The 17,032-nt window shown below is 38.2% G+C and overlaps 1 protein-coding gene across 1 annotated transcript in view; it reads right to left on the bottom strand.

Moving 5' to 3' along the window:
* The window catches only part of OFD1 (OFD1 centriole and centriolar satellite protein), a 34,944-nt gene that overhangs the window by 17,329 nt on the left and 583 nt on the right, over positions 1-17,032 (bottom strand). Inside the window, exons 3-9 of the mRNA XM_074323920.1 lie at positions 12,940-13,140; positions 11,155-11,223; positions 11,037-11,067; positions 4,541-4,648; positions 2,968-3,104; positions 2,472-2,645; positions 487-593 (exon numbers count right to left, since the gene is read on the bottom strand). Coding sequence (XP_074180021.1) covers positions 487-593; positions 2,472-2,645; positions 2,968-3,104; positions 4,541-4,648; positions 11,037-11,067; positions 11,155-11,223; positions 12,940-13,140 — 827 coding nt within the window. The remainder of the gene's footprint in view (positions 1-486; positions 594-2,471; positions 2,646-2,967; positions 3,105-4,540; positions 4,649-11,036; positions 11,068-11,154; positions 11,224-12,939; positions 13,141-17,032) is intronic.

Here is a 17,032-nt window from a genome sequence, read left to right as displayed (position 1 = left end):
TGAAGAATGAGGCATTTGTGAGCACTTAGCAAAAGTAACACACACAGCACAAGAAATCATTTCACCCAGTACAAGTCAAATCAGAGTCACCGCATTTCCACTGACAGCAGAGCAGGCAAATGTGGCAGGTCTGGATATCTGAAACTCAGTCACTATATGCACATGCAACCATTAGATCTGAATGACTGAACGTAAATGTGAAACATGATTTGTTAAAGCATTATTAGCATCTTCAAATTACGTGTCTGGTCTTACTGTGCTGTGATGATGGTCTTGCGTTCTACTTTTCATCCCAACGTCTAGTATTTCAAACGCAAAACCCTAGTCTTTTTTCTCTTAACATGTGCCTTTTTGAAGCTAGGTAATATCTTTATAACCAAGAACTCTACTTGGCAATTACATTATTAACATTAGACTATTTAGGCATATGTAGTTCTTTTTAATCTCATTCATTCTGAATATCCAAAATGAATACACATTACTTACAATTCAAAAGCTTCAATTCTTTGCTTCAGTTCTGCTTCTCTGCCCCTTAGCAAGTCTATATCTTTTAGCAGAAGCTGCCTTTGCGCATAAATTTCTTTTGCTTCAATCTGTACAGGAAAGCATTGATTTTTAGCAAGCAAGCTAAAGAAAATAAAACAGACTTGAACTAGTAGACTGCTTCCTAAATTCCAGAAAACAAAGTACGGACATTTAGAGTAACAATTTCACTTTCAAAAAGTTCCAATTCGAGATATGCATTTTGCCTGTTCTGGTTACGCCCAAATTTACTCCCTCCTCCAAAAACTGTTAAGCTACATTACCCTATATTCCTAACATCCCTTGTCTAATTATTCTACTAGTTAATTAACACCTCTCAGACACGTATTTAAAATTTTGGTAAGTTCTTCAGCAAAAACAAAAAAGAGAAAGAAAGAAAGAAAGAAAATGTACATTCAGAAATAAAACTAAAAGACTAGAATCCCCGTGGTTCAGTAGTTGCTGTCTGAAAGTCAATCAAGACCCAGAGCAGGAATGACGCCTAAATGAGTCTGTCACGGGAGTCAGGGAAGGCATCACAAGGAGGTGTCATTCAAGCTGGAGTTTGAAGGACAGGACAGTTTTACCCGTGAGAGAAGGGGAAGGGCATTCCAGGCAGGGAATAAAAAGGTAGGATGCCTTTCACGAAGATGCCAACATACAGAGCCTTCAGAGAATCTGTTAACTAACTGGGGATTTAGGCGTTAACTAATTAGTCAGTCATGCATCTTGAAGATGAACTTGTCAATCTAAACACAATCCAATCATCTCAAAGATCTGTGCTTCCACATTCGTTTTGAGTTAAAATGAGCCCAATTCCCAGAAATGCTATAAAAAATCGTAGAGGGGGTGCAAGTACCATTAAATAACTGGGTCTCATGAGAAGCCCCAAGCGAGGATGGAGGCTGGGAGGAAACCCCCCTTCCAACACCTCCTGATACCAGTAGTTCTGTGCGCACAGGAAACAGTGCCCCAAATCCCGTCTCATCTGACAGCTTTGGCAAAGGAACCTGTTTTTCCTAAAGGAGTGGATGCAATCTCTCCCTGCCACTCCTCAACCTCTCCACCTGCTGTCCAGTCCCTTTCCCACGTGACAAGATCAAATGGCCATGTGGAAGACCCCTGCAGCCCTGGACTCCTCTACTCCTGGGACCTTCACCTTTGTTCTGACGGCAGCACACTGAATTGTTTCCAATCTTCACCAGAGACCTCAAGCTGCAACTCTGTGCTCTTGGTCCGTCCTTATTCTTGTACCTGTCAGTATCCGCAGACCTATTCCTTGATGTCTTTGAGACTGCCACGCAGCCCTCCTTTCTCCCCTAGGTTGGTAGCCATCCACTTTCTCCTCTGGTTCCCTTTACCATCTTGTTCAACAAATGTCTTCAATTCAATAGGCTGCCTTTCTCAAGTCAAATAAATTCAGCTCTATAAAGCTCCACTCCCAAATACCTGTATCTCTCTGCCCTCGCTGGCCTTACAAATCCTCCCAAGAGCTACAACAGAACAATCACCTACACGCACCAGGTCTGGTCTACTTCAAATCCAGGCTGCCCATCTCAGCAGGGCCCTCAACACAGCTCGATCAGTGCTGCCTGCTTCAGAGAGCTGCTCTTCCTTTACCTCCAGCAGCCATTCCACACTGCTGGTCCTCTCCCTCTGCTACCTAACCCTCAAATCTGCCCCTCATTTTGTGTCAGTTTCTCACAATCCCAACATGGACGTTCACATCCTTGCAAGTTCTTTCCTTCCTGAGTCTCAGAAGAAAGAATTCCGAGTATCCTTTTCAAGGCTGGTCCTTCCACTTGTGCTTTTGATCCCAGTCCCTACTGGTCCTCTAGGGCCTTGTGGCATCGATTATTCCTGCAACTGTCCCACCTTGTTCCTGGACTTTGAGCCAATCCTAACAGCTGCAGGAATCAGCCACCCAGTATATGATTTTAAAATATTACCTCCTGGTACTTTTGAATTCTCTCAAGGGTCATCTTTTCCTGAGAAATGAGGGCTTCAGATTTTGCTTGACGAGCTCTTTCAAATTCATTCCGGAACTCAGCTAATTCTTTCTCAGACTTTCTTTTCTCTTCCATTATAAATTTTGCGATTTCAGTATTTTTTAAAACCTTCAACTGTCAATTAATCACAATTAATTGTTAATACCAGTAACTACACTAAAGAAATAGTAACAAATTCTCCGGATGGGTTTAACATCAATGCCTAAACATATATATTTTAATTCATGTTGAGTTTCATCTCATTCACTGTACCCATAAGACTCATTCAAAAGGCAAAAGGAAATGACATGAAGTAGAAAGAAAAATAATATGCACAATAGTATACGTAGTATCACATTCATTAATCAAGAGTCTAGATATTTTCCCATATACTTAAGATTAACACGAGAAGACAAGCAAAAATATCACTTTGTTAACAGCAACAAGATAAACTTACCTTTTGATACATTTCTGTCTGAAGCTGCTGTTCTATTTCTCTCTTATATTCATTTAACTTTATTTCTATGGATTCTAACTTTGGACGCTGAGAGTAAGCATCTGCAAACTGATTATCAATAAGCTGAAGCTTCTCAGCTATTAAAAAAAACACACACACAGGACATTAGGATAAAGAAATGTGGTCAGGTGAGCAAGAGGCCAGAGGACTGTTAAAAAGCCAAGAGCTAACAATTGTCACCCCAATAAATTTAAAAAAAAAGAAAAAGAAAAAAAAAGCCAAGAGCAGGGAAAGTACAGGGATGTCTGCAGTTTACTTTGAAATGCACCAAAAAATTAAGCTAGATTACTGGATGGACAGTAAGTGATCAAGCAAGTATTATATAACACAAATTTAACAGCGGAATCTAGGTATACAAGTGTTTACTGTAAGACTGATTGTAAAACTGCTTCAACTTTTTTGGATGCTTGAAAATTTTCATCATAAAATGTCAGGGGAAAAGAAAGAATACAGTTTAAGTCAAAAAACACTAGAATCTCTTTCCAGTCTCTAAATGCCAACACAGAGTTGTTTTATTGGTCTGGGGGCAAGTTGACTCACATATTGAAAACACTGACCTTAAAATGAATCCAAGGTCACGTGTTTCAAGTGTTCCACTGTACAGAGAAGGACACAGATGTCCACACAGTGTAGTGACTCCCAGAGGGCTAAGCAACTACGTAATGGCATAACTGGGAGTAGAGCCAGGTCTCCTGACTGTCTCGCATTGTAGCGCTCTGTCCAGTAGACCCGTGGCCCTCAAACCAACCACATAGCAGAGTGCAAACCAGGACCTAGAGTACAATCTCAATCATGTATAATACCCACACCTACAAAAAAGTACACACAGGAGAAAAATGGCTGGCAGAAATAACTGAAATGTTTGAACTTCTGATTGCCTTACAAGTTAAAGGCACTATTGTTGCTTAAGAGTAAGGAAGGGCCAAGAAATGGACGAATCACATCATTTTAGCCAGCTGTTTCCCTTCTCTCCTGAGCTACAACTAAAAGACAGGATGGTATTATACAAAGGCTATACAGTGGAAAAGGCTCTGGATCATGGGCCAGAAAACTCAGACTCTAACATTAGTTCTAGAAAACCCCAGACAGGGTGTTTCAAAGTTGCTCTTCCTCCCTCTGGCAACCTCGGATTCCTCAACTATAAAATGAAGTGATGGGTCACTGACTTCTCTAGCTCTCCGCAGTGCAAATACTCTAGGATCTTCTCACTTTCGATGAGACACAGGGAAGAACTCCCAGCTGAGAGGTTCAACCCAACAAACAAGAATGTGGGCCTTTGAATCCCAGGAGTTCTGGAAAACGCAGCCCTGGCAGTCATGCAGGGAGGAGCAGCACTGGAGGGCAGCTCCTGCTCCCTTCCAGCAATGACGCTGGAGACAATAAGCGTCACTGCCGCCTGCAGCTTACACCCCTCCCGGTCACAGAACTCACATATAACACAGTAAAGCAGGTCATTTCCTTCATTCAGAAAGGAAACAGAAGAACTGAAATTCCGAAAGAAGCCTATAATTACCAAGAGAGTCTTTGCTGGAAAATGCGGGACTTGTCTGAGTGCCCACATCATAAGTCTCTTTGGCCTGATGATATGCTGCCATTTCTTTTAGAAACTCCATGAGGAAACCTGGAAAACACAACGTATATAGTTTCATCTCACAACTTTCTCTCATTCAACCATTACTCAGTCACTGTTTATATAACCTTGATTTTATAACACTATCCTTTTTTACATTATACATCTTTTAAGAATAAGTTTTGAGGGCAGTCCTTTCCAAGCATGACACAAAAATCTGGAAGCAGTAAGTAGAAATATTTATCAATCTAAAGACATAAAAATTAAGAACTTCTATGTGGCATGAAACAAAGTCAAAAGACAAATGATATACTGGAAAAAAATATTTGCTATCATATGGACACACAGGACTAATTTTCATAGTCTCAAAGAGTTCTTTAAGAAAATAGAAAAATGGGGCAAGGCACGGACAAAGAGTTTATAGAAAAAAATTTTGAGTGCCGAATAAATATGAACAAAATCATAAATGCAAAGTAATACTGGAGCAGAGAGATCCATTTTCCCAATAAAATTGCTAAGATTAAAACTTTGATAAGTGCTGACAGGCAGTGGGGAAGTGGGCACATTCATTCACTTAGGAGGGAAATTTGTCAGTGTTTATGTATATTCGAGATGCACATGCCCTTTGACGCAGTTATTCCACCTCAATGAGTTCACACAGCTATGCTTTCACAGGGACAGAGTGTGTACACTGCACGGTGCTTCTAACAGCAAAAACTGACTAATAAAACAATAAAATCTCCATCAACAGGCGGTTAATTACATAGAGTCTTTAAAAATAATAGTCTAAATATATGGGTATAGAAAGATACACTGGTGGATAAAGAAAGCAAATTGCAAAAACAGTTATCTATAATGTGACCTCATTTATGAGTGTGAGTTTTAATTGTACATACATAGACTTATATTCGTAAACTAAATTCTGGTAGGATAAACAAGAAACTATTCATTCTAGTTATCGGCAGAAAGTGAGATTAGAGAATGTGGCCAGAAATTTCTGCTTTTCTTTCACTTTAAGCCCTTCTAAATAGTTTGAAACTTTGTTTAAAACCATGAGTATAAATTATTTTAGAAGTTTTTAGTTTCTTCAAACAGATGAATGGACTCACTCCTGTTTCTGCATCAGACAAGGGCTTTTTTTTTCTTTTCTGCTGAAGATTTTAAAATATACTGGTTTTTACTTCCCCTAATGTAGGTATCAACTTTCTTTCATATTCATTGCCTTGCAGTCCTTCTTTGTCTCATCTACCTATCTTCTCTGGACCTTTTCCAGTCAGCCTCTTCCCTCCTCATACCTTTCGGCTACTGTTATGCTGAGGCCGCACGGCATCTGGACTCTCTCCCCGGAAGAGGTAAACACTTGGCAGAAATTTTCCTCAGATGCTGCAGGCCCCCGCAGTAGATAATCTCTGGAGATGTGTTCTTCGGCCTCAGTATTTCTAATGCCGTTTCATCATCTTTTCTCATTCTGCAGTACTTTCCGCAGGCCCCTAATTCCTTCCACTTCCCCCTCTATCCCCTCCCTACACACATCCCCTAAGAAGGATCTGTCTGGTCTCATTTATTCGATCATTTATCTACCAGGATGGACTCATGGATATTTTATACTTTGGGCTGTAATTCCTATGTTATTATATAACTCATATTATTTCTCTAATCCAGTATTCTATTTTGTTGCTCCAGTCATTCTGGCTTTGCCCTTTGGGAGCACTTTCGTTGTGGCTTTTTTTTCTTAAGCAATTAAGTTCTAGCACTGTAAGATGCTCCAGGCTCATCTTGTATATATATTCTCTGCTGCAGTTCCAGAATCAGCCATTGCTCCAAGGAGCCCTGATTCCTATTATTATGGGATGGTTAGAAACCAAATCTTAGTGCCCTAAACTGGGCAACAGGTGTGCTCATCATTGCTTGGGGTGTTGTTGCTTCTAGCCCCTCAGCCTGCAGAGCAAGGAAATACATGACTATATACATATATCTATTAATCTATCTCTATATGTCATCTGCATATATATTAAGCTAACCATGAGTTCATACTGATGTCTCCAACTAACCCATTACCACATGGATCATTCTAACCTGCTCTCCTTATCTATAAATTCCCACTCAAACCTGGCTCCTGCCATCCACTATCCTACATAATTGTTCAGTCCCAGGATTTACACACAATGGTTTCAGAATCGTTAACCAGTATCCCCATGAGAAATAACTTTCTCATCTAGGTACAGTTCCTTCCGCCTTTAGTCTTCTGGTCTCCACTCATTTCCAAAGTTAGCTCAGCATCTTTTCCTCCCACCCCCTTCAGTGAGGTTATTAGACTGTTTTGTGGGTCTGCATTCCACCCTGGGATCACCTGACCTCCTCTATGTGCATACATGAAGGTTCACTCTGTAAAGTTCTACAGGTTTTGACAAATGTCTAGTACCACGTATCATCCCATGACAGTATCATACAGAAGACTTTCACGACCCTAAAAATCCCTATGCTTCAGCTATTTAACCTCTTACCCCCTTCCCTCCAAATCCCTGGCAACCATTGATGTGTTCTGGTCGCTCCCACATCCTCACCAGCATTTGGTGTTGTAGGTATGCTGGGTTTTTGCCACTCTGATAGGTGTGTAGTAGTAGCTTATTGTTCTTTTAACTTGCATTTCCCTAATGACAAATGTTACCGAGCATCTTTTCATGTTTATTTGCCATCTGCCTATCTTTTTTGGTGAGATGGTTGTTCAAATCCTTTGCTCTTTTTTTCAATTGGGTTGTCTATTTAGTGTTGAGTTTTAAGAGTTCCTTGTATTTTTTTTTTACATCTGCCACTTCATTTATTTACTTTTTTAGTTGCAGGAACCTTGTATATTTTTGATACAAGTCCTTGATCAGATGTGTTTTTTGCAAATATTTTCTCCCAGATGGTAAGTTGTCTTTTCATTCTCTCTACAGTCTTTCACAGAGCAGACATTTTTAATTTTAATAAAGTCTAAGTGATCTATTTTTTGCTTTCATGCATCATGCTTTTGGTGTTATAACCCATCACTAAACTCAAGGCCACATAGATTTTCTCCCAGAAGTATTATTGTTTTGCATTTTACATTTATATCTATGGTTTGTTTTGAGTTAACTATGGTGTAAGGTCCGTGTCTAGTTTCATTTTGGGGCATGTTGATGTCCAATTGCTCCCGCATTTGTTGAAAAGACTATCCTTCCTCCATTGAATTGCCTTTGTCGAAAACCAGTTGCCTGTATCTGTATAGATCTATTTCTGGGCTCTCTGTTCTGTCCCATTGGTCTATGTATCTATTTTTTGCCAATCACAGGTAAGGATTTTAATTTCCAGAAAGCAAAGAACCAGTGTCCACATTTTCTGGCCTGCTATTTTCTGGGTATCATTATCTCTGAAAGGAAAAATTAAGGGTGAGAAGGATGGGTGAGTGAAATCTAGGGGAAAAGTACTATGGCCATTCAACAGATCAGCACCCTTGGAGTACAGACATAGGAAGATGATAAGACCACAGGTCCCTGTCAAGGCATAGACAGCAGTTAGGTACAAAATATCTTCCTACATGTTTTCTGATTGTCTCAATCTCTTAATTGGGAGCAACTAATTTTTAAAATAATTTCACTTTTACAGCAGCTGTTTTACTGTGAGCAAAGAGTTCTATCCAAACTGCCACTAGAATGCCTGAAATGTCTGCTACTCATAACTTTTCTGAGTTTCAGCAATTTTACTAGGATGCTGGGTAAACCTGGTAAGAGGTATTAGCCAGATGTCTTTCTGAACCAAAAGCATTTAAGGAGAGTGTGTAAAAGTGAAAAGCTATTTTTAAGGATCACATAAATGCCTATAATAAGTGAATTATGTCTTAATATTCCTTCAAGCCCTAAATTTCTTTCTGAAATAACAGTTAAGCTACAGACACCAGCTATATACCTTAGACCTGTGGTGTCTGATATGATAACCACTATTCACATGTAACTATTTAAAGTTAAATTTAAATTTCAGTTCTTGAGTCACACCAGCCATATTTCAAACGCTCAGTAGCCACATGTGGCTACCATATCCAACAGCAGAGATACTGACAGCCCCATCACTACAGAGAATGACACGAGACTGCACTGGCTTATCATACAGACTATAGATCACTTACCATCCTGACCTTCAGTATGGATGACCTACTCTTCAGGCAGTCTAGAATGTCTTGGGATCCAATGTACTTATCCTCTGTTAACACTACCAAAAGACCAGGCAACTAAGTCACACACTATATAACGGCTGGCAGAAAGTAGGTACTCAAATGGTAAGTTCTGAATGAATGGCCCAGTGTGGGTGGTAGCAATGCTGTCAACAGACAAAACCCAGGAGCCACACACAAAGGACCATTATGTATTAGAGATTTTTTTTAAAAGACCTGAAGAGGAGCAGCCGGATGGCTCAGCTAGCTGGTTAGAGCACGAGCACTGAACAACAGGGTTGCCGGTTCGATTTCCACATGGGCCACTGAGCTGCGCCCTCCACAACTAGACTGAAGACAATGAGCTGCTGCTGAGCTGCCGGAGGGGCGGCCGGATGGCTCAGTTGGTTAGAGCGCAAGCTCTCAACAACAAGGTTGCCGGTTCAATTCCCTTATGGGATGGTGGGCTGCGCCCCCTGCAACTAGATTGAAAACAGCAACTGGACTTGGAGCTGAGTGCACCCTCTACAACTAGATTGAAGGACAATGACTTGGAGCTGATGGACCCTGGAAAAACACACTGTTCCCCAATATTCCCCAATAAAATTAAAAAAAAAAAAAAAAAAGAGGTAGGGAATTAAAACAAACAAACAAACAAAAAAACCCTGAAGAATCCCTACGAATTACAGGCAAGTTACCAGTTTATGTTCATGTGACAAAGTCTGTCGTCAAATCTAGCCCATGCATGGTCTGGCATCCACGGTGGTCGTACAGTTGTAAAGGAAAAAACCCTCAGTTTTTCTCCTTCTGTACAGGGAAAAACCCAGCTCTTCCCTACTAGGTTTCTCTTCCCGTGAGTCTCCTTTACTTTTACACGGAACACTATACAACACGTCACTTCTGACCCTTCTGTGGGGGTTTCTCCCCCACGCCAACAATTCTGTGACACCAGCTGGGTGTCCTACAATTTAACTCAATTCTGACACTGTCTACAGAGACAGCATTAGGTGAAGGGTTCAGTCCCACAAGACTGCACCCCACCCCCACAAACACACACACTCACTTCAGATGCCACTCAAAAGCCCAGGTTGTCACCTGTTTCTGACCAACTGACTACAAAATGGGTTCCCATGACTCCTTCCTTGGGTTCAATTATTGGCGATAATTGCTTGCAGAACTCAGGGAAACACTTTCCAGTTTACTAAAGGATAGGATAAGGAATACAGAAGAACATCCAGATGGAAAGATGCATCGCCCAAAGGTATATGGGAAGGGGTACAGCGCTTCCATGCCGTCTGGGCAGGCCACTCTCCCAGCACCTCCACATGTTCACCAACCCAGAAGCATCCGAACCCCATGCTTTGGGATTTTATGGAGGCTTCATCACATATGCATGATCAATCATTAACTCTCTTTTCAGTCCTTCTCAGAGGAATAGGGGATGAGGCTGAAAAGTCAAAGCTAATCGTGGCTTGGTCTTTCCCATGACCAGCCCTCACCCAGGAGCCACCCAGGAGCCCACCCAGAGTTGCTTCATTAGAACAAAAGACACTCCTATCGCCCAGGAAATTACAAGGGTTTCAGGAGCTCTGTCAGGAACAAAGGTCAAAGACCAATATTAGAACAAGAGATGCTTTTAGTATTCTTACCACTTAGGGAATTACAAGGGTTTTAGGAGCTCTGTGCCAGGAACTGGGGCAGAGACCAATATACATATTTTTGTCTCATAGTAGTTACGGACTCTACGAAAGTGATTATCAAGGCCAAAATTAAAGCCATTTATCAGGCCTATATAAACACTTCAGAATAAATATACATACATATCACTTATTACTGAACAGATATTGCATTCTTTAAGCAAATATTAATACTCTATAAATTGTACTTGAGGGGGATATCTAGGATACAAAGATACTTGGCCTAAATGTTAGTTTGCTGTGTGTGTGTGTGTGTGTGAAAATGTTCCAAACAACAGGTATCTTTACAAAAATTACCTTTCAAACCATTTGTAGGGTTCTTGATACTGTCTGCAGTTTTATTATTTGAGTATCTAAGAACTATTAACAAGATTGAATTTGGAGGAAATGATCTACATTTGTCAAAACAACAGATGAATTATTCTTTTTAAAAGGTATTGTCAGCAAGGAAAATCAAATGATTTAATTCAAATTAAATTCCCTACTCTTCCCCTTAAAAATTTTTAGTTTCATACTTTTATAGGAAAAACTACATGACAAATATGTTGCTCTTCTCTACAAAGATAAAGGCTCCTACCTTTCTGGTTTTCTTTATCAAATCCTGAAATCTGTTAAAAGAAAATATTTTACCATCATTCAACTATTCGAGTATAATTAAGAAACCAAAGCAGGTTATAAAAACTAAACAATCTTACCAGTGATTTGTAGAGACTGGATTTAGGGTTGACTTTAATGAGTTGTAATAGATCTTGCATAGTAAATACCTTAAGAAAAAAAAGGATTAAGTAAGTAGACACTTTTACAACAATGTTTAAATTGGGATGTTTCTGAATATAAGACTAAGTATCACACTTCAGATTAAATAAAAATAAGATTATAACTATGTTAAAATATAAAATTGAAGTTCTTTATACTATTAAATAAGTTATAATAAACATTGAAGTCAAAAAGATAAAATATTTTTCCTGATCATATAATTAACCTCCAAATACTTCACATCGAAGATGAAATGCCTAACAGAAATGGTTAATGCCTTACAGATGATAAACACTCAAATATCTGATGAACCAATGAATGAATACGTGAGCGAATTTCAGGGTTTTTCAGTTGCAATGAGTTTTTTAAAACGTAAATAAACTAAATTTTTACTGTTTTTACAAGTATGAATGACTAAAGTACATCTAAAACAGTTTTAAACAAACATTTCAGGTAGCTACTCTTAATAAATATTCCCAGTACAGTGTGTATCATTTACTATGTCTACCAGGAGAATTCTGATATAATTTATTTTCAATGGGTTTTCCTTTAATGAAAATATTCTGCATGGCATCTTATAGTAATAAAAACCTTTAAGTGTGTGAACTAGATTAATTACTGCTCTAATAATTATATAACTGATTATTCATGCAATAAGCAAAACTGTGAAATATAATTAGAAACTTAATCAAAAAATAATTCCTAATGTTGAAAAATAAAGTTTGATTGTTAATAAACAAATACAGCATGTTTAAATTTTAAGTTTTCCAACTACTAACACTGTGTTTTCTTAAAACTTCTGAATATGAAACTTTTGGATAATTATAGATAAGAGTAAAAAATAACAGAGGGACAACACCAAGAGTCAACCCTAATGTAAACTATGGGCTTCAGGTGATAATAACGTGACCATGTAGGTTGATAGATTGTAAAAATGTCGATGAGGGAGGCTGTGCACCTGTGGGGACACAGAGCACAGAGGAAATCTCCCTTCTGCTCTAAAAAACTAAACTGCTCTAAAAAACTAAGTCTATTAGAAAAACAAGGGTAAGTTTGCTATATCTGCCTTTAAAATAATAAAGTATGACTAATATGCTTAACAGTTATGGTGGAGGAATATAGTTAAAATAACTAGAAGTGGTAAACCATGTATTAATATTTGAGGACACAGATTTTTTTAAATTAACAATTCATCACTTCTCTCATGTAACCAGAAAGAAGAGGATTACCTAGAGATGATACTGTGGCATAGGAAAAAGAGCACATTTGAGAGACTTAGGTTTACTGCCCTGTGTTGCCACTTAGAAATCCTGTGACCTTGAGCAAAGCACCTCACCTCTCCAGACTCTGGTTCCTCATCTGTGACACACATAACACCTGTGTGTGACTAGCACAGTGCAGAGCTCACAACAGACATGCACCATCAGTGGCAGTTGCAAGTCTTTAGTCGAATACATGGAATGTAAGATCAATTCTAGCTCCAAAACATTTCGTGAATCTACACATCACAATTTTACAGAAGATAATCAAGATCCCAAGAAATTGATAACAATATCAAATTTAATTTTCCTTTGTTATTATGTAACAAATATATATGAATTCAAAGATGACTGAGAAATGGACGTAGCCAGCCAAGGAACAGTCAGCTATTATGCAGCACTTTACTGTTACCCGAGGAAAATGCTGTTAATAGAAAATTCAGCAACAGGAAGGGAAGACTTTACCTTTTCTTTTGCCAAACCACTTTCTGGAAAGAAAACAGAAAGGGAATACTCATAGCCACATCTTTGTAAGTGATCTGCCACCAGAGAGTTCGAAGCGCCTATTAAGAGGGTGCTCCCTTCCACTGAAATGGACTGGGGCCGCACTTCTCCAGTCAATACAGGGTGCATCAATTCGTGAATGAGCTGGTTCCTCAGCTGTGTCTAGCTCAAAAACAGAAAAGAAACAAGACGGAATAAACTTTCAGCAGGATTGTGGCACTGGAGACACACAGATTTGTCACATGACTTAGAATCCTTCCTTTTATTCTCATAGGGGTTCCAGATCCATGGCCAGAAGTTGGAACCTTCCCCTGCACATGTTGTCTTACCCTGTGAGATGAGCAGCCCAGTGGGTTCTGGAAAACTTGTTTTCACCAGCTTCCAAGTATACTGGTGGTTAGGCAGAACACATGCAGACTCTAACTTCTCTTCCCCATGAGCCCATCAGCAGCTTTTTTTTTTTTTTTTTTTTTAATTAGTTTCAGGTGCACAAGACCCATCAGCAGCTTTTGATAGGAGTATCAGGTATAGGAGAAAATTCTGCTGCTTCCTCACCTCTCAGTGGATTGTTGGAGGGTAGGAAAACAATACTGGCTGAAACCAGTTCATTGGGCATATTGATCAAAAGAAAACTGGGTTCCCAAAAGGGAAATGACATACACAAGAGAGAAATGAGTAAATCCAAAGCAGGCTTATTAAGATGCACTTTCGCATGTAGTATTTACATCTCACGCCATGAAATACAATCATTTTCTCACATTTTATGAATGAAGAAATTTAGGTTCAAGGTGAGTAATTTTCTCAAGGTTAGAACACTAGTGTTATTATTCATTTGGTTTTAAGAAAATCCCTAAATTAATTGAACTACTGAATATTTGTTCTATTTTATATATAATCTGGAAACATACAATTGGGCTGAGCTTAAGAGTATGTTGCCTAGATTCATGGGGTTCAGCAATAAATAATGTCTAATGTATTTGTATTAATACAAGCAAAAACCAAATGGAGCTGTTATACCTCTTTCTTCTATCTTTTAGCGAGAGAGTAGAACAGTATATACTCTAATTACCAGGATACAGCAGGACTTATTACACATCTAAAATCCTATAGTACAAAAGACATTTACACTGAACAGAATACACATGCTCTACCTCATCTAATACAGTTCAGTAAAGAAATAATAAAAAAAGAAAAGAGAAACTACAGCATTCTTCACCAGTAAAATTTAGAGGTGGTTTAATTAGATTTGTAACACACTAAAGAAGTCATACATATTTAAATCCAGCTTCATTAATAAAAGGACTGACGGAGTCTTGCAAACAAGTACTGAACTAGGATAAAGTTTCAATGAGTGATATAAGCAGGGTGAAGGGAAAATAAGAGTAGAAAAAAATGAAATGACATTATAGATGAAGCCCCATCTTGACAAACACAAAAAGCATGGCATCTAGCACTTGCTAGAAGGAATTGCAAAACTGGCTGGGGGTTTTCCAACAGCCATGAAAAGAGGGAAATCCATTCAGAATTAAAGCTTGCGATGTCCCTAATACAGAAACAAGTACAATTATTGTGAGGTGAAAGAAAGTAGATTAAAGCATATAAGTAGATTAAAGCATATAAGCAATGTCATGCAGGGACTCAGCTCCCGCTCCCCACACAAGAACGCAGGAAAGAAGTGGGAAAGAAGGAACTTGGGGACCCTCAGCACACCTCTCTCAGAAACTGACAGATTGAGTAGACTCAAAATAAAAAAAGATTTGATAAACTTTGTTTAATAGATATCTATGACTTTGTATTTAACCATAAATACAAGTTCTCTCCAAACACCCAAATAGAATATGAGTTAGGCCACTAAAAATTCAGTAAGTTTTAAAAATTAGAACTCACCCAGGCCACAGTCATTGAACTGAGAAAGTAAAAATTAGCTCAGACTGAGTAAAACTCTGCCCTGCCATTGATCAAGCTGGAGTAACAGAAACCGAATAGCCAGCTACAAACAGGAAATATTTCTCCAAAAAATACACTGCAGCTGTAGAGAGGAGAAGGCTAGCATAATCCTGATACCAAAACTGAATAAGGATAGCTCAAAAAGGATACTGATTAGTCCAATATCAATTGTGACTACAGATGTGAAGTAGAACAGTAGCAAATCTAATCCAGAAAGACAGGGAAAAAAAGAAAAGATGACATGCCCAGAAATGCAAGGATCATTCCACATTAGAAAGTGTTATCAACATATTGGACACTATGATTAATTCCAGGTGGGTTAAAATGTTAACTGTAAAAAATGAAGCCTTTTTAAAAACTTAAAAGTGAATATTCATGCTCTTAGTGGAGAAGAATTTAGTGAGATTAGCAAAAATAAAGACATCAATAGATTTGACTATATAAAAATATAACATCAATATTTTTAGAGCCAAATTAAAATTGAACAGCAAGATAAAGGATTGTCACAAAAATGGAAAAAAGATGAAGTTTCTACTAAAAGAGTTCTTATACATTAATAAGAAGATATTAACACCCTAGGGAAAAAATGGGCAAGGAACATGAACTGCCAAACCATGGAAAACATACAAATGGCCAGAAAGTATCTGCAGCCTCAATAATCAAAGGAATGAATACTAAAATAATACAAGGGTTTTCCAACCTTAGACTGGTTTTTATTTACTTATTTTTTTAAACATTTTTTTTTCTTAAGTTGGGGAATATTGGGGAACAGTGCATCCCTCCAGGACCCATCAACTCCAAGTCAAGTCATTGTTTTCAATCTAGTTGTGGAGGGTGCAGCTCACTGGCCCATGTGGGAACCGGGCCGCTGACCTTGGTGTTATGAGCACCACGCTCTAACCAACTGAGCCAACGGGCTGCCCCTAGACTGGTTTTTAAAATGTCATGATAATAATACTAGAGTAATACAAGCATTCTCAAACTGCTGGTGGAATATAAACTATTACAACCCTTCTGAAACAAGACACATACACCAAGAGACTTAAAAAAAAAATGCTTATGCCCTTTGATCTGATTTTCCAGGATAAAGAGTTTACAGGAACATAAGTAATGCCACTTAATCTATCCTAGGCAAAAAATAAGAGATGTAATTGAAGGAATGTGTAAACGTGTGTATAACCTCTTCACCATTTTAAATGTAAAATATACTTCTGAAATATATATAGTAATGAAAACATTTGAGCTAACCCTACTCCTTGCTGTTAATTCATATATAAAGTGCACAAATATTTGCTGCCCAAATTAAATATTCAACATAAATTACCCATCCACCCAAACATGAGCCACTGAAAATGAGGATTTCAAGAAACTTTTCAGGACACAGCAAAATGCTCACTATATAATATTAAACTAAGAAGGATTCACACACACACACACAGACACACACACACACACATTATGCCAGTTAAGTGGCTGTATCAGAGATGACTTTTCTCTTTTATGTTTTTCTGTAGTTTTCAGATGAGTCTGATGTGGTTTTGAGTCTGAAGTGGTTTTTCTTTTTAAATTACAAAAACAACAGGGGAGGGAGAAGAAAAAAGAAAAATCAAGCTCACTTCTTAATTTCCCATTTTAAGTGTAAAATATACTTCTGAAATGTATATAGTAATAAAAACACGTTTGAGCTAATCCTACTCCTTGCTGTTAAAGTGTCCTAATAAGTATTTGCTGCCCAAATTAAGTATTCATGCCTTTGAATATATTTTTAAAAGTTCTCGTTCCCCAAACTATCCTACACTTATTGTACACTTACTGTTTTCTATATGGTGTCAGTGTCCTTCATTCAAATGTGCATATTACAAAGCCACTTACTAATTCAGGAACTTTTAAGCCAGGTTTATAAAACAAGTCTAATCTCTCTAAACTGTGTTCATTTTATGACGTTACCTACTCCTATCTCAATGTCAGTTGAGCAAATCTATTATTTGAATATGTTCTTTTAAGACTACTCAAACTCTAAACCATTTGAGACTACAGTTCCAGGATAGTTATTACAGAAAGTAAAAATGTCACTCACCAATACAATCTAACATATATATTGTACTAT

Source organism: Rhinolophus sinicus, chromosome X, assembly GCF_036562045.2.
Source record: "Rhinolophus sinicus isolate RSC01 chromosome X, ASM3656204v1, whole genome shotgun sequence".
Lineage (NCBI taxonomy): Eukaryota > Metazoa > Chordata > Mammalia > Chiroptera > Rhinolophidae > Rhinolophus > Rhinolophus sinicus.
Note: the sequence above shows the minus strand (reverse complement) of the source record. Positions and strands in the feature narration are given on the sequence as shown.